Here is a 22,565-nt window from a genome sequence, read left to right as displayed (position 1 = left end):
CATAGATACATAACTATTAAAAGTAATTTATTATTCATAAATCTTCAAAAAGGAGGAAAGAGAATTAAACAAAAGACATACACGTGCACAGATTTGGCAATATAATACTGTCCAAAGCGTGGAAATCCAGAACTAGGTCACAGCTTTATCCTGCAGATCATTTTCAGCTTAGTTTGAACAATAAAAGTCTTTTGAATAAACTGCCTGCATTCAACAATCATGATACACTCAGCCACAAATAGAAGCCCATGTATCTGCAGCAGAAAATGGCTGGAGTTGAATAAATATACTTGTGGGCTGCTGGTTCTCTGCTTCTTTATATTTAAAAATAAAAAGCAATAAAAATAAAAAGTCTAACTCTTCAGGTCAAATTTTATTTCCAGGGTCCCCAATTTATCAATTCTACTTTGTAAAGTTTTGACTGATCCCTCAGCAATGCAATCTAGGCATCCAAAAGAGGTCTGCTAGAAGCACCAATGCAAATATTAGTCCAGTCAAAGGAATGAAGACTATATTTAGATATACATTTATTTACACAGTTAACATATACAGATTCCTCTACCTGTAATTCCTCAAAACATGAAGCGTTTAAGCAAAGTAAAACATAGCCTTTAAGTATGCAGAGACAAAAAAGTTTACTTTCAACATAGGCATGATGTAGCTTGGATATTGTTTCCTCTTTCCAGATACTACAACAATTTATGCTTGAAAGGTTTCATTTACAATCATTAGATTTCTACTTCGAACTTAAAAAGACCTAACAAACCAACAACAACAAAAAAAACCAAAGCCCACCACACAAACAACACTAACCTTTCAAAACTTAAACTGAGACAAAAGCACTAATATGGAACATGTCATAAAGGTTTTATTCGGTCCATAACTCAACCTTAGGCAACAGGAAAGTATTAAAAGCCATCCTACAAAATATAGATGTAAAATGTATTCATCAAATTACAGGCATGAAATTTATCCATCATACAACAGAAACCTTGCTAGGGCAACGATAACAAGCTTCCCTGCATTCATATCTTCTGTAATTCCAAAGAATCTGCATTATTTAATTATGTAAGCATAAATTTTCAACCCACTCATTTTCATTTCTGCTCTGAGGATATGAATTATCTTGCAAACATTTCAGGCCAAATGTCAAGACAGACCTGTCAAGCTTCAAGTAGTAAGCTATTTCTTTTTATCTAACATAAAAAGCCCCCATATCAGACTTACTTTGCAAGACTATTATAAAAAATTCAGCATCATAAAAACAACACAGCATTTACATAGACAATATTCTTTCTCTACTGCTCCACAAGCGTGATTAAATACATAGGCAAAAACACACCACATTTCTGCCGTGCTGTTTAGAATAGACCATTCAAGTCCAACTTTAGACAGCAAATTTAGAGGATTGATAACGCCCTTTCAAGGACTTCAGATAATTTTCAAAATTAACCCAGTTGTGAAGAAATTTTCATGTTTGGTAACTTCAAAGACTTTTAAATTTATTGTAAGGACATGTATAAACTTCTATTTTCTTCTTTTTAAACAAGTTGTGTGCAACAGTTTAGACTGGATCACGCTTGGCAAAGATCTGCAATCACACTGTATCTACTTCACCACAACAAGCAGTAGCACACCTACAACTATTCAAGCTTCCATATAGTTGTAATTAGGGGAAGATCTGATATAGTAAAAGGAAAAAAAATGTGTTTATCTTTCACAACTGTAGACCTGAACATTTTCTATAGGAAATAAAGGTGGCAGAACTGTGATTTACGGTAAATTAAAACATGTAATGATTCCGAAGCACTACTTAATGAATTTAAGCTAGGTAAATGCAACCTAACAATATGGAAGTGTAGCAGATGAGTTTTTACAGAGCCCAAACAGCTCAAAAGAATTATTTAACCATATAAATCTAGTGCTATTCTTAGGCATTGTGTATCTCCCCCATACACCACAGCTGCTCTTCCTAAAGGGCATGGGTCTATCATATTTAACCCATGGGCCATCAGTGCCTGCTCTCTCTGGCCATCCTGGACACACCGGTACATGGGAACTGGCACTAAATGCCACACTTAGGCAATTGAATAAAGTCTTTGAAGCCTTATTGCTTTAGAGCCTATATTTGGTAATGTACATTTACTTTTGCCAGAAGGTGAGATAATGTTTACATGGACACATCTCACTTTCTCACCCATTGAAGTAACACACGCTGCTTTTCTATCTCCATTCAACACCAACTCTGAAAATGGATGGATTCAGATACATTTAAACCTGGCAGGCAGAGGATGTCCTTCATCACAATCACCTGACACATTAAAAACTTCATGAAATGGAATTTAATCACTAAGAGTACAAAACCTGTAAATGGTAAGAGAAAATTATGACAACTCCTTGATTGTTCCTTGCTGCCCATTGTGCTTGTACCACAAATTGTTGTCCATAAGCAAGCCTGAAGGCTTTGACACTACTACAATCAGTGCCTGTACCCATGTTTGTGTAATCATGATTTGGCTTCTCCCTGTACTCCTTTCAGCTGCTGCTACCACCACCCATCCTACAGACTGCAACAGCAGTCCAAGATGCCTACAACAGAAAGTGAATACCATCTTTCTCAGCAACTCAGAAACAATTATTTTGAAACAATTCCAAAAATCTCCCTTCACTACCCCAATAGCTCCACAGACACGCTAGAGTTAGCAAATGCAGCTTCCAGAAGAGCAACACAAAATGACTCTTGGCTTAACCCCAGAGTTAAAGACTGAACAAAAACACAGGACTACTAGATTTTAAGATTCTGAATAATTAATTCTTGTACGGGAAATTTCAAATTCCCACAACAAAGATCTATGGTTCTTCCTAAATACTCTATCCTATTTTTTAGAACATGTTGCAATCTGATTTTACAAGAAAAACTATCAAATACAAAAGACTACAGAAAATGCTGTGTTTATTCAAGTATAATTCTCCATCTTCCATCTTCTGCAAAGCAACATCTAGTAAAAGGGGAAAAAAAAATAAAATCAAAGCTACTAATAGAGGCACTAATCACCGATTTTGTTTCCCTCTGGTCTTCATTTCTATATGCTAAAATCTACAAGATAAAGCAAGAAGGTTTTTAGTTGGTTGGTTGTTTTTTCAGAAGAGAACAAAGGGGAACAAAATGACCTCCTAACCGCATGTCCATTATAAATAAAATTCATAAACTAGGATTAAGCATCAAAGTCAGGGCTGATATGCAGCAGCAGAATCAACTATAAAAGGCAGGAAACTATTTACCTTTACTCCGCCTTATCTGGCATTAGTCAGCACTCCGAATTGTTCACTTTGGTGCTTGCCTTTTTTTTTTATTAAACCAAGTTTGAAATTTGCCAAGCAGCACATTTGCAGATAAAGGCACTGACTGCTAATCATTCTGTGCTCTATCCATAAGGCAAGCTGTCTTTCCTACATTTAATTTCCTAAATAAATAAATATAGAATTTGAGGGTGGTAATTTGAAAATAAAACTAAATCCCCACATTCTTGGATATTGGAAATTGACGTGGATTTGCTTCCTTCTCCTCAGATTGCTTCAGATTTAAACTGATAGCATGCTCTTTGAAAAGAAGGAACGTGAAAATTGACAGCTTTATTAAGGCAATGCTTGTTCATAAAGTGCTCAAAATTTCAGTTCCTTTGAAAGACCAACAAAGAACACTTCAGCAAAATCATGTGATTCTCAATCAATAATAACAGTTGAAGGAAATACTAACACAGACCTACAACAAAACTGGTATGAAAATCAGCTTCCCCTAAAGCATTAGCCTCAAAACTTGCTTTTTACAGCTCACTAACAAATAAGTTTACAACATTTCTCAGAATGTTCTTGGGAGCATCTATCCATGTATAAACATTATATTGACTTTTGCATAATTTTAATTAACTCACTGTCAGTCTTACAGGAAGTCTCTGCAATAAAATCTTCACATCAGCAAAGAGCACACCAGCTTCACTTTAATGTCGGTTCAGTCATGCAATATGACTACTGCGAACAACCAAGACTGACGGGCACTGACAATGCAGCAGAGCAGAGCTGGCCAGAGACATTTCAACTAAGTTTGGCTAAAACAGACAATGTCATTAAAAAAAACAACAAAACAAAACAAAAAACAACCAAAAAACATAATTTTGGCTCATCTTTGAATTTTGTTTCTGACTGCAGTACAAACTAAGATTTCATTCCCTGAAACTCTGGTGCAGTGCTATCTGCTATAAGAGTATATTTAAGTGAAATTACATTCCACAATATCCATAATCTTTGAGAATTAATAACCTCTTCTCTCACTGATCTTCCACAGATAAATGGATTTTTATGAAGTACTTGTCAAGGAGTCTACTATTACAGGAAGGCTCAAGATTAATTAAGACTTATCTTCCAGGAAAAGTTTGAGCAGCACAGGAAGATAAAGCACCATCCTTTCTCTGAACAATGATGAGGTGCTTTTCCCCCTCCTTATTCAGCACATGGTCCTGGAAGAAGAGACAATTATGTACTTATTTGACAGGATGGATAAATATTGTTGAACAGATATTTATGACTGGGTTTGTGCTTCATTTTACAAGTGGAAGAGTTCTCTCTTACCGTGATTTCCATGTATGACAAATAGTGCTGTGGTGCATACACCATATTCAAAGTGGCAAAAAAGTCCAAGATAAACTGTATTTGCTTAAAAGCCACAAATCTGAACTGAAGAAGACAACCTTAGGTTATAAGTACCAGGCACTTTCTACGGAGTTTTTCCACCCTCTGTAGTCAAATCACCACCAAAACTTTATAGATTAGTGCCATTAAAATGTTTCCAAGTCCTCCTTACCTCCTGCAGTAAGCAAAACGAGCACATATGCCAGCATCATCAAGTGCCTGCACAAGAGTGCTGGAACAAGAAGCATTCTGCAACTGCACCCTAGCCCTCCATAGGGATTTCCCTTGTTATTCCCAAAGTGTAAGGAATGGGCATGCAGGGCCCATTGTCATTCCCATAAACCATCATATGCAGAAGAAGTTATTAAGTCCCATCACCCCAGCTGAGGTGAGCGATGACATTTCATTCATTACAAAACCACAAGCTTCAACCCCCCCTTTTTACAATAAATTTGAAAAATTTGCATTTTTGAGATCATTGATAATGAGGAAGCATTAAAGTCCATCACTAGGCTCCTCTGCTAACCTATTCCAAGCACCTACATTCTTCCCACAAGCCATCCTCTACAGGATTCCCTTCTTAGTGAGAAGAAACACAATTCAAAGGCAACCCTCTCCAAGCTAAAACAATTTTGCAAATACCCACTACCCCCTTCACTGGAGCCCTCATCACAACCCTGCTTACAGTTTACTCAGCATTCCATCCACAATAGTTGGGATCTTAAACCTCCAAAGGATTCTAAATATACATAATTTGGAAAAAAAAAAAAAAAAAACTTACCCATTTCTAGAAATCCCGATTTGTATGGAACTAGACTGGCCAGAGGCAGTAAGTACACAGAAATAAAACACAGTTGCAGTTTCTTTTCAATAAGAGCTCCCAGACTTCTTGCCATTAGTTATACAAAGGAGCTCCTCAAGACAAAGTGAAATTTCTCAGTAACAAGCTGTTCTCTTGTTGCCAGATCTGACACAGTGTACCTTTAAACCCCTGCTCTTGCATCTAGATTACTAGAAACACTCACTAGCATTTTTTAAATTTCTTTTTGAGATAAAAGCTTCCCTTCGTTCATACTTGAGCTTGAAGTGAACTAGCACAGCACTGACCTCATGGAAAATATTTACCATGTCTTTAAATTATAAAGGTGGTATTTAAAATATCTTCCTTGGAAATCCGTGGCATGAAAAATACATGTTACAGCACATTCTGATACCAAATCTTTGATTATTCAAATCAATCCCTATACTTTTTTATGGCCAAAGGTAATGTGCTGGAGAAACCCCACCTTACAAACATGGAGTTCCTGATTGGAGATACAGTCAAACTAGAATAACTCCAAGAAATACTGCCGAAACCTTTGTGTAAGAGAGAAAGCAATGCAGCTACTTAGGTATCCACAACAACAGCTAAACCATGAATTCCAGTGTCCCAACCACACTAACCAGACCTCAGGCTGGGATTTACCTGCAACACTACCCATACCGAGCAGCTTGGAGGAGGGGGCAGACACAGCATGCACACAGTGCTCCACCACTATTAGTCCAGCTTAATACAAGACACTGCAACTAAACAGTTCAAATCCAGGAAATTTTAACACAAGTAAAAACTTAGTAAGTCCTTGTGAGACCACACAATTCTAAGAAAAAAAAAAAACAAACAAACAACACCTTTTTAATCCTTCTTATTAGCATATAGTAATACATTCTCACCACCATTTACATGCTGTGATATGGGTATTGGAAATTAATAGTTTTGTATGTGATTTCATGTTAATTTTATTATTACCAAATCTTACGGAGTTAGTAAATAGGGATTTATTCCCTTCACTTAAAATATTTTTAATAAAGTTTTCTGCAAGTTTGGGGCTTATTGCCAAAAATAGCTACACAAGTGTACAAAGCATAAATCACTAAAACATGCAAGCCCAATTAAAGTTGGTTTCCACCACAGATCAACAACCTGGATTAAGAAGTGAGCCCTAAACTTTCAGTCACACCACACAGCTGTTATGATGCACAACTTGCTTGCACAGATTAAAAGTATATTCATTCACAAGCAAAATAACATAAATATTCAGATTTAATATGTCCTAAGTAACATGTTGTGCATGAAATACAACCACAGAACACTATTCCAAAAATTAGAACTATTTCAGTGTTCATGTTACTGCCCATACAAATATTAATTCTATAAATAAAAAAAAAAAGGATAACATAAATTACTACAATTAGGTATTTCAGGCTTTAAAAGCATACAAAGGCCTATACTTAGTTCCTTACAATATATAAATGGTAAGCATGTCTGAAAAATGTTAGACAGTATTTAATCTTAAAAAAAATCCTGAAACAGACTGCTATTTAGAAGAATTACTTTTACAGTAATATGATTTATAATACCTTTCCTGAGGCTTACTAGCATTTGCCACATATATTCACATCTAGATTGACACTAATCTACCTTTAAGAAGAGAATCCTAAATTTACACCATCAACTATGAAAGATTTTTGACTAACACTGCACTTCACTGTTTTATCACTATTCATTATTTCCCTATATTAAAAACGTATGTCAGGCTCCAGAGACAGATTAAGTAGTACTAACTAGAATGTACGTTAAGTATCAGAAACAGATTACAGTGATGTGGATCTCTGCCAGACCAAGAAGTATTACCATATCGTAACTCCACTGAGGAGTTTCCAGCCAATGCTACAGTATGACTTTGAAGTACCAGAATTTTAGAGATGAAACACATTAGTTTTTTCAATCTCTTAAAGAAAAACACGTTTAGTTTCTTTGTGCTTATTTTGAAATTAGTACTACACTTATATCAAATGTTTGAGAGAATTTCTTATGCAACATGATACTGTGAATGGGGCAAAATTGCCAATATTCAGATTAACATCCAGTTCCTCAGCTGCACTAAAAAGCACTCCAGGGTAAGACCACCTTCATTCCTCAGCAGTGGTCCAAGCTATTGACATAAATTAGATTAACTTGTAATCTGTGCTAGCTCTCAGGAGAGACAGAAGCCGTCACAGTAGGTAGACACCAACACAAACATTTTCCAGTTGCACTCCTGAGCCATTGAATACCAAGTACCATTTTGGTACCTTTGTCCCACTAAGGCAGAGATTCATTTTGTGGTAGTGGAACCAACCTACCAAACTCCTAGGCAAAACCTCTGGTTTTATTTGGTTGATTTATATGGGATACATAAAACTCAAGGAATTTCTTGTTTGTTTCTATCTCCATAATAACAGTACCATGAAATAAAGTCCCAGCTAAACTTTGCCACAAGCATTCCATTTAACTCTAAACTGAATCTGCCAAATAATTTTAAACAGAAAACCAAACCAAAACAAACCCACAAATGTAATCCTGTCACTGGCAAGATAATTTCAAGTTTCTTTACAGAAAGCAGAAAAAAACCTACAAGATGCTGGTCGCAGTGGCACAGTGCGTGATCTGCCAAATCTGCATTTTTACGCAAAGTTTCTATTTGTGGAAAATATACACAACAGTTTTTTAAATCAAGTTTCAATATACTTGCAGAGTCTTACTACAAATCGAAAGAGAGCCTTCACTGTGGGTGATTTACAAGCAGCAACAAATTTATCCTCTGTCAAGGAGCTAAACTCAATCCCAGCTTGTGACCGCAAAATACACCAGATTTCCACAAGTCTGTAAGAGTACTTGCCTGCAACAACATTTAAGTATTTCCGCAGAGCAATACTTTTAAGGCCCATCAGACCTACCAGTAAGTAGGCCCTAACTTTTTCTTTAAGTGTTGCTCTCAAATGTAAACAAACCTCTTAAATAATTCTCCCTACATTCCCAGAAAGCCTGTTGAGCAAGTTTTCTCCCCCTTCACGTTTCTTTCAGATACAGAAAACTATAGCATTGAAGTGCATAATGCTATTTGCAGAACCTCAACTGATGCCTCAGCAAACTTCTTTTTTTAACAACTCTTGCAAGGTTTTGATTTTTCTTTCTTTTCTTCCCTCAACATTTCCCCGCTATCATTGCTTGCAACACTTAACAGAACATCTGTGAATCTGTTTTGTCTGGAGACTTACAAAGTAAAAATGTTCCAGTCATTGCTTTAAGATGTTCAGCAACATATGTATAACAGAGGCTGTCAAAAATTCAAGACTGTCCTTCTAGAAGAATTCGAAGAATTACATTTTAGCAAAAACTGAATTTCAAAAGAAAGACCTCTAAATTATGTTAGAACTGAGGAAGACCTGGAGTCTCAGAGTTCATACATTAAAATTTCTCACTGACTTTCTGCTTATTTTCTACAGCTTCTAAAACGAAAGCTCAGGCATATCCCTTTAATAATTATGGTGAGCTAAAGTTTACACATGCAGATTTGTGGCAGGGAAGGTTTGCTACTTCAATAGGCTCAATCAGTTGCTGCAAAAACAGTCAGCATGGAAAAAGGTATTGATCAGCTCTGCCTTTCACCATAGTCAGACTGAGAAATAACCGAGTTAGTGGATCTAATACTGTACAAGGAAAAGACTAAAAATAAACTGTACTATCTCTTTTACATAAAACCACAATAATGATTAGTCACATTCCAGATATTTCTGGATTCCTACAAGCTAGAGTAGCACTCACACGCTGAGTCAGAATGGAGCTCTCCATTCTGCTCAGTATTGCATAAGCATACAGACATCACCAAAAGTCTACATTCTAACTTTTACTGAGAAACAAAGCTGCCTTACCAGGAATATAAAACAAGTAAATCCCAGGTACATCATACACCATGACCATGGCTTTCAACATTCACAGAAGTTGTGCTTAGGAAGAACTCAGTTAAAAACAGAAAAGCATGCCATGCCTTTAGTCATTTTGTTTACAATGCCATAAAAGTACTGCTTACAAAGTCTGCTGCAAGAACCACATTCAGACAGCCTAATTTCCTACTACTGCCTTAAGCCAAGCCAATGAAGAGTTATGTGCCTTGAATGATCTAAACTTTCAGTTTAGATACATGCAAACAGCATTCACAAGCTCCAAGGTGAAATACAAATTCCCAGTACCTGAAGTTGTCCCTAATTCTACACCTGAGAGGTACAACTTATCCCTATTCAGATCCCCACTGAGCTTTCCAGTTCCCACTGGTGATATCTGCCCATTTTTAAAATGCAGAATTCAATGTTCCTGTTGTAGAGGTGATGATTTTGCTACACTTAGAAACTTAACATTTGGGTTTTATCTCAGCCCTTCAGCAACTAGTCAGCCACTGGCTTCCCAGCATTCCCAACAAGGAAGGAGTTAAATGTCCCTCAGTGCACATCCCCTCCAGTATTTCATCGAGTTAGACAACAGAAGTAGAGAGAAACCAATTCAGGTAACAACAACAAGAAGGGTGGGTGGCAGGAAGGAAGAAACCGTTTACACTGCCAGCCTACACTTCCCTCTGAAGTGCTGCACCAAGGCCCAGCATAAATATCAATTATTATCTCATCCACAGGTTACAGCAGTTCATCCCCAAATAAGATGAAGAACATGCAAACATCACTTCAGAGTATGTCTAATGTGTTAGGATGCTGTGGAACTTCCACTACAGTGTCATACATAAAATGCCAGACATTACTAAGATACTTCTTTTTGGTCATTATATAAATAGGTAAGACATTTTTTAATCTGTGGAAGAAAAACAACGGGTGGGTATGGGAAACAGTAAATTATACTGAAGTACAGCCAAATATAGACATCCAACATCAGCTTTGGCAAGTTTACCCATAGCCGCTGCTACAGGTAACAGATGACGATGTTCTTTACCTGGTTACAAGAAACACTGCAATATGCTACGAAGGCTAGCTCAATATACAAGGAGTCAGGAAGAAGCTCTTCGTTCTCCAAAAGGAGGCAACAATCACAAAACAAAACACTGAGAATGATAAAGGATAAGATAGGAGTATCAGTTACAATCAGCAAATAACAGTGAAAAAATAAAAAAAAAGAAGGAAAAAAATTCTGTACATAAAAACCTGTTAAGCTATTTCTATCTTGGAATGTAATGAATTAGAACTTTCAACATGGGATGTACAAAAATACAGACAAATAATTAGATCTTTATTAGGAAAAAACCAAAACAAACAAAACAAACAACTTACAGGACTCATGTCTACTATGCACAAAGGCTACTAGGAATACAGTAATTTTTAAAACCAGGGAAAAGGATCTACTGAAGGGAAAAGGAAAAGCAGTTAAAACAGACGAACAGAGTACATTTTGTTCTGATACATTAAAATGCTATGAGCGAACAAAGTATTTTCTTTCAGTGTTTCAAGAGTATTATAATGATGCCACACTTATTATTCTTAAATGAAAGAATTGTTTAGACTGAATGATGAACAACAAAATTCAGCTGCCATGCAACCAGCTACTCTTTTGAGTCCCTCCTGTTTGAACCTTATTCCTGGATGGCAGGATTCCCCCACTGAGGTAGTATCAGTTACACATCCATTCTTTTCCTGCTAGCTGCCATTAATATGCATTAAAAAGGAAACCCTCATATACCTTAAGCTATTCAACACCATCCTATACTAGATTTCCTAAAGAAGAATGCACACAGGTATTTCCACTAAAGATGCTGACACTAACATAGGGTGAACTGAGCAGGGTTTTTATTTATTATTCTTCTTCCACCTACTGCCCCCTTTTAACATTGTCCATATATGTGTTTGAGACCATAGACTCCATCTCCTTGCATGTCTGCAAATGTCTCACACCATTGTTTTACTAGAAATAATCTCTCCCATAACACCTATATCTCCTAAGTATAGCATATGGATTCAATAGCTGTACATGATAAAACTGAAAAACCTGTTTGATAGATTTCAGTATTTTGCTGTTTATCAAGTATAAAAAAAAACCAAAATCAACCAAAACAAACAAAAAACCCCACCATGAGCCTACAGCATCACGCTCAGCTACTGCTCCAACAGAAAAATAATTTGATGTCCTACAGGGCATGCACAGAACTGCCCAGGAAGAGGTTTTTCATACCTATATAAAACACACCGATACAGGCAACAATAGAGACCATAACACTTTTCAAACATACCGGCCCCTTACTGTGAACTTCTAACATTGTACCTGTAAGAAGTACCATAGGCACATAGAATACAGAGACACAGCTTCTCAGATTCTGGCGGTAACTACGAAAATAAAGAAGATTATTCAACTGAGTAATAATTCTTGGTCCGAGCATAGGTTTTTCATAGCTTGTTTTAAAATAGTCAGCTACAGCATTTAAACAAATGCCAAACCATTTTCACTTGGTCCACTCAAAAAGACCCAAAACACCCAAGTGCGATTAACAAGTCCATAAACCACCTCATGTCTATTATTACAAAAGAAATACAACTTCCGAACAGTCCTGATGTTATTCACAGTCAAACTCTAGCTGCTACCAAACAGTAAAACTGACGAATTACCTGATGAAATTATTGAAAGAGACTATTCAGAGATGACATTATTCAGAGATGCCTTGTTGCCACTATGAACACCAGTACTTACGTGAGAAATCAAACAAAATTAGGTTCTAGATAGGCAGTGTAGTCTTCAAGCACTGCCTCATACATGTCTAGTCTCAATTCAGTTAATGAATTAAATAGATATATTAGCACATTTCATTCGAGGAGTGGAGTTTTAACCTGTAAGTAGCACGCGTTGCTAAGGAATAATGCACCACAAACTTATAATACCTGGAATGTGGTGTGTCACTATCCAATTTATTAGTGGAATGCAGATCATAAAGTACTGCATTAATTATTTAAGAAGTGATGTTGAAATGGTTAGCTGGCAAAATCTGCTGTAGTTTTGCAAAGAAGTCAACTAAATGTCAGACAAAAGGAGGCTGGATCAAATTATGCCTACATACAAGTAGAAAGCTTACTGAAGATTTGATAATTTACTATGAATTTCTGTGTAGCAGATTCTTCTCAAAGGTGGGACAGGAAGACAAACACATTTTTAGGAATCAGCAATTATAGGTTTTTTACTATTATTATTATGAGGGTGAGTTCATGAACTTGACATAAACAGTTTGAAAACATAACCATTATAATGTTCCAGTAATTCATAGCAGATTTACTAAGTGTGATGGGAGTCTTCATAGACACTCCATCACACTGATGCCAACTCCTACAGAAATGGGAAACAATTTTTTTGAATATTCAGATTACACAGTGGGTGGATAAGAGAAATGCAAACTGCAAAAATCCTGCACTAAATAAAAACATACATGAACAAAGTGACAGCCTGGTAAGTGCTCCTCTTTAAAGAGCAATCAAATAACAATCCCATTTTCTTTCCTGAACAACTCCTTCTACCGACATTGGTAACATCTTCATTCAAATGTTTTTGTAATGACTCAGTATTTAAACATCACTGTATATATAACAAGCCTCTTCCTCATTTGAAGACACAGAGCATTGCTAGGCCTAGCTATCTCTGTCAGTGGTATTCCTATGACATCATAACAACATAAGGAAATTGTTTTCATAGGACCAAAATAGTACTTCACCTACCCTAAAATGTGTCTATTTTGTCTAACGTGTCAAACACTACAAGCCTAGTGGCAGCATCAGGATTCCCATGCAGGCAAGACCTAGAAGTATTGTGGAGGTGGCAGCATGTTCAGCCCAGGTGAGAGGGAAGAGGACTGCTTCGTGTCACAGTCAAGGGACTCCTCCAGGCAATGTAAAACGCGGCACTAAGAGATTTGCATCTAACCCTCCACAGCTACGAAGAGGATTTCTGTGATATTATGCTAGACAGACACGTGAAAGCAAGAAGAGGCTTCAGAGTACTCTTAACTGCCAGACGACCCTAAAATGAAATATATTAAAATGACAGTTTGAAAGGGTTTAAAGTCTGAGGCAACAGTCTCCTCTCTACCTTTTCCATCCAGGGGGTGGAAGTTATCTATAGTATTTGGGAAAGACAGAGAGGGAGGAAGAAAGAAAAGAAAGGGGAAAAAAAAAAAAAAAAAAAAAAAAGGTGAGCTTAAAACCATGTTTGATCATCCTCTATCTCCTACTGCTTCTGCTTGCTTTTTTTGGCAGAATTCACTCATTTTGACTGCAGTACAAAAGCTGTGAAGAAAACACTGAAAGTAAGCAACTAAAGGATACCATTGTTTCACCAGCCCATTTGTCATACATATGTATCATTAATTGTATATCGACGGCTGAAACAAGGGCTACTCGGGGTTATTGTTATCACTACAGGGCAGGTTTTACTCGCAAAATGGAACTTCATCCTGAAAGAAAAAAAAGCATGGACAAGCCTGCTGCTTTGGAAAAAACAGTACCTTTAAATGTGAACAGTAGTGGAGAAATACGTGAAAATACTGTGCCGTAAGAATAACGAACATATCAAACTGCAGCCACAGCTTTTTTTTTTTCCAGATTAAGTGATTTATGGAAATACATACAAAACGGGAAAGTCGTACTGAACGGAGGATTACTTATCAGACCTGATTCACCCTCCCTCCTCATGCCCTGCTCTACCTTCCTACTTTAAATCACCCGAGTGTCCAACCCAGGTTGAAGTACAGTCCGCCATACAAGTACGAGGAGTGCCCTTGAAAAATGCCCAGATTGCAGCTAGCGCACAAAGAACCTCGCCATGTAATCAGTGTACGAGAATTTCTCTCCCGCTCTTGACCTGGCAGCAAGTGAAGAGATTAACTGCCCATCAACATCGGAAGACAAAGCGTCGGTAAGAAACAAGCCAAGTTTGAGAGGGGAAAAGGAAGAAGGCTGAGACCAAATTTCAGCTGGTTTAGACAGCAGATAAAACAATAAATAAAATAAATAAATAGCTCGAGTAAATAATTCTGAACGCTCTTACTTCATATTTACCTTCCCCAAAAAAATGCTCAACACAGGTGAGCAGCAGTGCTACACGAAATAAGCACGGGCAGTCAGATATTTGCTGCCATAGGTACGAGAAAGCAGACATCCCCCCTTGCCTTGCTACACAGAAGGCAACGCTACAGATTTCCCACTCCGCTATCAAAAAGCAAAGCATCTGGAGCTGGAAAGGGGTTTATTAACTTGGAACTTTTTGTTCCTTAAATACGTAACTGAGACGGGTTTTTTTTCTTTCTTCCCACACCCCTCTTCTTTCCATTTTCCCTGCAAAAAAAGGCCGAAATAAACGTTGTTCCATAATAATATTATTATATAAGGAGTGCGAGACTTACCATATCAGCTGGAACGCTGCTGGACATCTTGATATTACCCTAAATGGCGTAAAAACAACTAAAAAAAAAAAAAAAAAAAAGGGAAAGAAAAAAAAAAAAGGCACCAAGAACGGCCTGCTGCCGGAGATTTTCAAGAAGCAAAACGGCAAAACGGGGGTCGGTTTCCGAGGCAGCAACTTCCACGTCCCCTACGAAACAAAGGTGCCCGATGTGCAGCGGAGAACGCGGCCGGCTAAGGAGAAATATCCAGGGGCAAGCGGTGCCGGGGCTGTACCGGAGGAGCCAGCGGGAGACCAGAGATGGCAGCAGATCCCTGTCAGCGGCGGAGGCAGCAGCGGTGCCAGGTAGACCAGGCAGGACTACACCGCCACATGAGCTGCGTGCGGGCTTTTCCCCCCTCGCTCCCTCTTCCTTCTCTCCCAGCCTTGACAAGTGACGACGGGATGATTCACGGGATAATGGTGCGTCCAAGTCACCTCCTCAGCCGGCGCAGGCGACTCGTGCGCGCAGGCAGGCGGGCTGGCAAGACCTCGGTCTGCCCTCGGCGGGGCAGGGCTGCGGGAGGGCCGGGGTGGGCCCGCGGCCGCTGGGGAAGACGCCGGGCTTTAGCCCCCCTCTAGGCGGTGTGCGGCATTCAACAGCGTCGGCCGGGGAGGGCTGCCTGAGGGGCGGCCGGAGGTGAAAACCCTCCCCCGCGGCGCTCCGGCGGCGACAGCACTCGGCGGGGGCCGGGGGGCGTTCAACGGCGGCCGCCTCCCGCAGCCTCAGGTCTCCGCTCGCATCGCCGCCGCCGCCTCCTCAGCCCGCCCGCCCTCCCTCTCCCGTGTCTGGTCCTCCGGCGGCTCCGGGCTCCCCCCTCGTCCCCCGTGCGCCGCGGTGGCCCCGCTGCGAGCTGGAGGTGCCGCTCCTCAGCGCTATCCTCGCCCGCAGCGGCCCCCTGTCATCTTCGGCTCAAGCCAACATGGCGTCTGCCAAGCGGAGGAAGGGGACACGGCAGGGAGAGACGAACCGACACCCCCTCCGTCTCCACCTCCCCCCCCTTCCCGCTCCGCCGCAGCAGGCACCGGCACCGCGCGGCATCATGGGGGTTGTAGGCTGTCGGCATGGCCACGCCCGCGCTCCGCGCTCTCTGTTTCTAGGGTGCTGTGGGGTCCTCTCGGCCCGGCGGGCCCCGGCCGGGGCCTGGCAGCAGAGACCAGACCGCGCCACCCGGCCACGTACCACATCAACCCGCCTGTAACCGTGGCGGCTGAGACCTCCTCGGGGTTTTTGGGGCTGCCCTTGCAGACCTTCCTCCAGGGATCCCCTCCCCAGCATGTGGGCCCGAGCTCTGCTCTTGTACGGCTTCCAATAAACAAAATAGATGCTTATGTTAGTGGTTTAATTTTTCGCACCCCAGATCTGCAAGTGTGGCCCTACATTTTTTGTATTTCTCATTTCTCACATTATTTTTAGAGTTTGAAATACCGAGGCTCTTGATTTTGTCTTTCTTTTCCCTCCCAAACTGCTTAGTTTTATTAACATATAAAGCTCCTGTGAGATTCCCACACGTTATCTGAAATGCTGTGTATAATGAGTGTTTTACTTCTCATTCCAGACTGCTCCTGGTGACTGTAAAGCTGTCCAAGAGAAAAAGTGAAAATCAGGAAAATCAAGTAGATGGAGCATGTGACAGAGGCAGCCCAGTTCCTTCTGGGACAGATCTCATGTAAAACCACAGGGAATTAAGACCAAGTTGTTCCTTTTAATGCTAAAAGTTTGAGATTGCCTTTCCTCTTTGGGACTCTGGCAAGATTCTGTCCCTTGCTGAGGCTGTAAGCCCGTTTTTTATACTTTGCTCCAAAATAACGCAAAGCAACTGACTGCAGCAGACGGATTTACCACAAGCAGCCATGTTCAATGCCTGAGAGAAGAGCTGGAGGCCAGCAGAAGTGACTCTACGTGCAGGCCTCTGTGAGGGTCACACATTGTGTCATCCTCTCTCTTGTCAGCCTAGTTTGCTTAGGCAGTACATTTCTGGGAGGCCGTGACTGAGCCATCTCTCACAGGAGGAGCGGATGAGAGCTGGGACTGTTGGGTCCCGGGAAGAGAGGTCTCAGAGGGACCTCATCAGTGTAAGTGCCTGGTGGCAGAGAATGAAGGCAAGGAAGCCAGGCTCTCCTCAGTAGTGCCTACTGACAGAACAAGGCAATGGAGACAAGATAAAAACCAGTAAATTCAATCCGAACATGGGAAAAGACTTGTTTCACTGGGAGCGTGACTGAACGTTGACATAGGTTTCCCAGACAGGCTGTGGAACCTGTAACTGTGGCAATACTCAAAACTGAACTGGACGTGGGCAACCTGCACTGGCTAACCCTGCTCGAGCAAGAGGTTGGTGTAGATGGCCTCCAGCAGTCCCTTCCAAGCCCAGTGATGCTGTAACCATGAGTCTCCCCTGAAAAATGTTTTTATGGTTCTTTATATCATCATCTCCAATCCCATTCAGGTCTTCTAGCCACCACTAGGATAAAAAAGCTTGTGTTTGTAGGAGTAATAGCAAAATGTTGAAAAATTGCTTAGTTCTTCTCCAACTGGGTGTCCCTGAGGGACAAATCAAGTGCAGGGCTTCCCCCTTCTTGGTTATTTAGTTTTGTTTTTTACTTTTATAAAGCATCTAAATAGAAATGCTCATAGATGACGGCCCAAAGGATAAGCCCTGAAGAATATCTCTATCTCAAATAATACACATTCCTGGGCACATATGACTTTCTGGTTAAATTAGTGATAGACTGAAGAATTATAAATAGATCTCCCTGAATAGGGTTTATACTTAGAATATTATTAATGATGACTTTTGTCCAAAAAAAGCCCAAACCAAACCAAAGCAAAAAACCCCACCAAAATTAAAAACCCTTACATACAACAGCTTAAGTTTAAACAGGCTCTTGAGATCTGCTCATGGCCACCTTGCAGACCAGCCTTTCACTCCATGCAGACAGCAGCCCTGTACAGGTACCTTGAGATGATCTCAGGGTAATTTAGGAGTTCCCCTGCCCATGCCCTTCCCTCTAGCAGACGTGCAACAGGGACAAGAGAATAGCACTAGAACTGCTTTTCAGGCACTGCAGCTCACAGCTGTCTCCTCATGTAAACTGAAAGGCTGCATGGAGACTTCATAGCAGTCTTCCAGTATCTGAAGGGGCCCTATAAGGATGCTGGGGAGGGACTCTTCATTAGGGACTGTAGTGGCAGGACAAGCAGTAGGGGGTTAAAACTTAAACAGGCGAAGATTAGATTGGATATAAGGAGGAAGTTATTTACTGTAAGGGTGGTGAGACACTGGAATGGGTTGCCCGAGAAAGCTGTGAATGCTCCATCCATGGTGGTGTTCAAGGTCAGGTTGGGCAGAGCCTTAGGTGACATGATTTAGTGTGAGGTGTCCCTGCCCATGGCAGGGGGATTGGAACTAGATGACCTTTAGGTCCTTTCCAACCCAAACCATTCTATGATTCTATGAAATTGGTGGCAACTCAGAATTGTGTCCTTGGCTGCGATGTGACTGCTGAGGTGCATAGCCCTTCCCAAAGGCCTCTGCTACAAGGAGGCAGGGCAGACAGCAGGGCTTTGTAATCATTTACAGTTCACAGTGTGACTTGCCAAAGGTTGTATGGAAATACCCTTTGATTGATCATTAAGAAGTCCATGTGCCCAAGCAAGTCAGACAAGTAAGGATATCAGCAAGCACAGGCAAACTGGATGAGGGGCCAAAAGGGCAAGCAGGCAGCAGCAGGGCACATCCGCTGCATTGGAGATGGCTCTTCTAAATTATTTAGGAGGATGAGCTCATCTATGGCACACAAAGATAAGCACATCCATATGACATAACCATAGGAAAGAATACAGAAGACATAGAGCCTAAACCAGCATGATTGTATAGGTTTTGCTTCTTTGCCTCTAGTTAACAGTCCGTTAAAAGGAAGGATCATGCATCTTGTGTTGATGGAGCAGTAGGGTACAGGAATAGAGAGGGGATTGTCCTTGCTACTTGGTTTGCATGCGAGTTGGTAAACTTTTCTGACAAGTGTTGTATAAATGAGGATCAGCTCCTCTCTATGATGTGTAGTTGTGCTGTCCAAGAGATGTCATGAAGAGTTATCTTTATTAATTGTCATTACGTATTTGATATCTTTATTAATCTTTATCTTTATTAATTATCATTACATATTTGAATCTACCATTATGACTGCAGGCCAGAATGCCACTGTATTAGGCATAGCACAGTACAAGCATACATTAGTTTCTGTCCTGGAAGGTTCATAGTGCTGGGTTTACTCAACAGTTGACATAATTTTTTTCACCTGTCTGTCAGCTATGATGACCCAACACAAATTAAGGGTTCAGCATGGCTGGTGTGTGCTGGGGATCATTTTAGGTTGATGGTGTGCCGGGCAAATTAATAAAAAGAGGTGCTGCACAGTGATCACAGTAGAAGTTGTACTAGATGTGATGATACGGTAAATCCCACCAGTTTTGTAGAGGTGAGGTCATGTATTTGAAATTCAGCATGGTCAAACATCAGACCAAAAATGATCTTTTCTCTTTGGGATGTATTAAGAAAGGCTGTTATGATCGTATTAATTTCACGTTCGCACAGAGGGGAAATGAGTTGTGGTCAGCAGTAGTCAGCAGGAACAAAAAAGAACTGCTGAGTCTGGGATCAGCTTGCAGGTAACCCCCAGGCAAGTGCTACAGGCATACACATCTGAAAACAAATCTTTCCCACATCCAAGGAGCAACCAAAAAAAGGAAGTGCTGTTCGAGAGGAGTGCTAGCAACATAGAGAGCCAAGAAGGCTATTCTGTTTTCTGGGACATAATCCTGTACTCAGATATACAAATCTCATTTCCATTAAGTCTTCCTTGCAGAATTGTTACATGAATTTAGCTGTCCAGGTACAGAATCATTCATCATCATTACTTTGGCAATTTTTGAGGAAAAATGATGAAGTATACAACAGATATTTTGCTCCTCATTTGAAAAATATGACAGGGCATGAGTAAGTAAGTAGAATTTTGCCATGCTCTATTCCCTTTGAGAAGAATTGTGCCAGGTATCTATGAGCAGATTGGGCTGCGGCTTTAATGTTTCATAGCCATCAGTACTAGTTGAAACCTGACTCTATACTGAGACGTGCTTAATAGGAATAAAAGGTCTGTTATTATAAATCGGATTAGTAGTCCAGCCAATGTGATATCCTGTCTCCAGCAGTGGCTAGCATCAAATGCTTCAGAGAAAGACACACAAACCCCCCACAACAGACAATTGTGTTATAATCTTCTTATTTGCTAAGTTTCCACTGCTGCCAAGGCTGCTAAAGAGGCTGGTTTATGCCCTGAAGCACAAAACTTCATCTCCTATGTCTTTTATAGCCTTAATGGCAGAATTGCCATTTTTTAAAAGAGCAGCACTCTCTCCCAACAGCTGTTACTATTGGGGTTGGAGATCATGTCAAACCTACACTCCAAGACCAACATTAAAACTTTCAGCCCTCTCCTGTGTTCCAGTGTTTTCCCTTTGAGGCAGTCTGTGAACAGGAGCATCTTCAGGAGAAGGAACACACCACAGTGAAATTTCTTTTAAGGCAAGAGCGTCCATTGTTTCTGATTTCTTTCCAGATTTTCAAAGCAGCCTGAGAAGGTGAAAGGCTCCTGAGACAAAGGGTTTAATTCTCTGGGGTTTGGCCATGGGATAGATCAGGATTCTTTCCTTCTCTGACAGCCACAGAGCACGATATCCAGGGCAGCAAGGAACACACCAGGTTAGTCAACAGGATACTTTTAATGCCTTTGTAGAAATACATGGGCATTTTTTATAAAGTCTTACAGAGCCAACTTTGCATTTAATTTACCTGGTATGACTCAGTCTTGTTGAAATCAGGCCCCTTACAAGGGAGTGTTCAGGCAAAAAGTCGCACTAAAAATGAGGGCTGGATCCTGCAGCGTGCTTGCCACCAGTAGTCTGCTCCTGTGCACTGATGGTTTCTTGTGCTGGCCTTTGGAGAAACCTCGTATTTTGTGTTTTCAGATTTTTTTTTCATATTAAACTACTTTCTTTCCCTTTGGAAGAACATTGATTTTTGCCTGTTTGCTGCTTCTGTGTCAAGTCAAACCAGCATGCAGGTCCTACCAGCCTCTCTGTTGATGCCAGCAGGCTTCTAGGAACAGCGTTTAGCAGTTCTCACCTGCCTCAGAGCCAGCAGGAAGGCAACAAAAGGACCTCTGAGGTTTTGTAGAGTTTATAATACACACCGCTCGCCAGAATCATGGTTTATTTATTTACTTTTTAAGTTGTTCATCAGACCAATCTTGCTGGAAAATAAAAATGCAAACCTATTTAAAACAACTCGCATCATGCACCTGAATGCCCTAATATGATTTAAGGGTTTATTACCCCCTCTCACATTTGCGATACCCTTGTACAAATAAAAGACCACAGGAAACAACAAGGTGTTACTGAGTACCAGAGGTTATTCCTTACCTTCTTGTTAAAGCTGAATGAGGCAGGAACTCTGCCAGTCTAACGGGTGTAGCAGAGATACGTGTAGTGGTGTTACAGTTACTGATGTCATTAATTATGTCAGGGAACTCCTAAGAGCAGGGGTGAAAACTGATAGAGGAGGGTACAAAGGTGGAATAAGGAGAAGGAAAGAATAACATGAGTAAGAACAAGAAGTCCTCAGGCCTGTTTTGGAGAGGGCTCAAATCACCACTGTTCTTGAGGCGGCTTAAGTCTGGGAATTAACAGATACATCTGTCCAATCCATACTGAAAAATAACTTTGAAAACAATTGGAAGAAGTTCTTTACTGTATAATAGATGAGAAACAGGAGGGAGAACTTTTAGCACAGAAGCATCCAACCTGGATCAGCTTCCTGACAATAAGGAGTAACTAAAGGAAATATTACTTAAATATTAAACTTAAACAGGGGAAGTTTAGATTGGATATATGGAAGAAATTCTTTACTATGAGGGTAGTGAGGCACTGGAATGGATTGCCCAGGGAAGTTGTGAATGCTCCATCCCTGGCGGTGTTCAAGGCCAGGTTGGACAGAGCCTTGGGTGGCATGGTTTAGTGGGAGGTGTCCGTGCCCATGGCAGGGGGGTTGGAACTAGATGATCTTAAGGTCCTTTCCAACCCTAACCATTCTATGATTCTATGATTCTATGAAATAATGCTCAAGCTCTGAACTTGAAACTTGGATTTAGCGAAGGATTTACAAAACAAAGCAGTAAAATGCTCTTTAATATAATGACATCAAATATGTGGAAATTATAAATGCCTATAATTTATCGTAAGCATTATTATTCCTATAATGTAACATAAGAGTTATTATTCCTGTAATTTATCGTAAGGTCATAAGGCTTGTGGTGGTACAAATTGTTAAAATTTGCAGAGAAGAGGGAAGTCAAAGACTGCCAGAAGAGCCATATCAAATTAAATGACAGCTCTGCAGAAAAAGGAACAAGAATCTGTGACTTTGGGGAATGTCTGCTACAAAACTCAACATTGCCAATGAAATTGTCTAGAAAATAATTAAAGAAAAAATGCATAGTGAATGTTCAAGGACAGAAAAAGAGCACCAGAAATTACTCTCAGTCCAACCAA

At 40.3% G+C, this 22,565-nt stretch overlaps 1 protein-coding gene across 1 annotated transcript in view; it reads right to left on the bottom strand.

Annotated features, from left to right (window-relative positions):
* UBL3 (ubiquitin like 3) overlaps positions 1 to 15,887 on the bottom strand; it is a 57,865-nt gene extending 41,978 nt beyond the window's left edge. Inside the window, exon 1 of the mRNA XM_080612371.1 lies at positions 14,919 to 15,887. Within this exon, the coding sequence (XP_080468497.1) occupies positions 14,919 to 14,945 (27 nt within the window). The 5' untranslated portion in view covers positions 14,946 to 15,887. The remainder of the gene's footprint in view (positions 1 to 14,918) is intronic.
* Positions 15,888 to 22,565: the final 6,678 nt, after the last annotated feature.

Source organism: Psittacula echo, assembly GCF_963264785.1.
Source record: "Psittacula echo genome assembly, chromosome: 3".
Lineage (NCBI taxonomy): Eukaryota > Metazoa > Chordata > Aves > Psittaciformes > Psittacidae > Psittacula > Psittacula echo.
The sequence above is the reverse complement of the archived record's forward strand: the minus strand, read 5'-3'. Positions and strand labels throughout refer to the sequence as shown.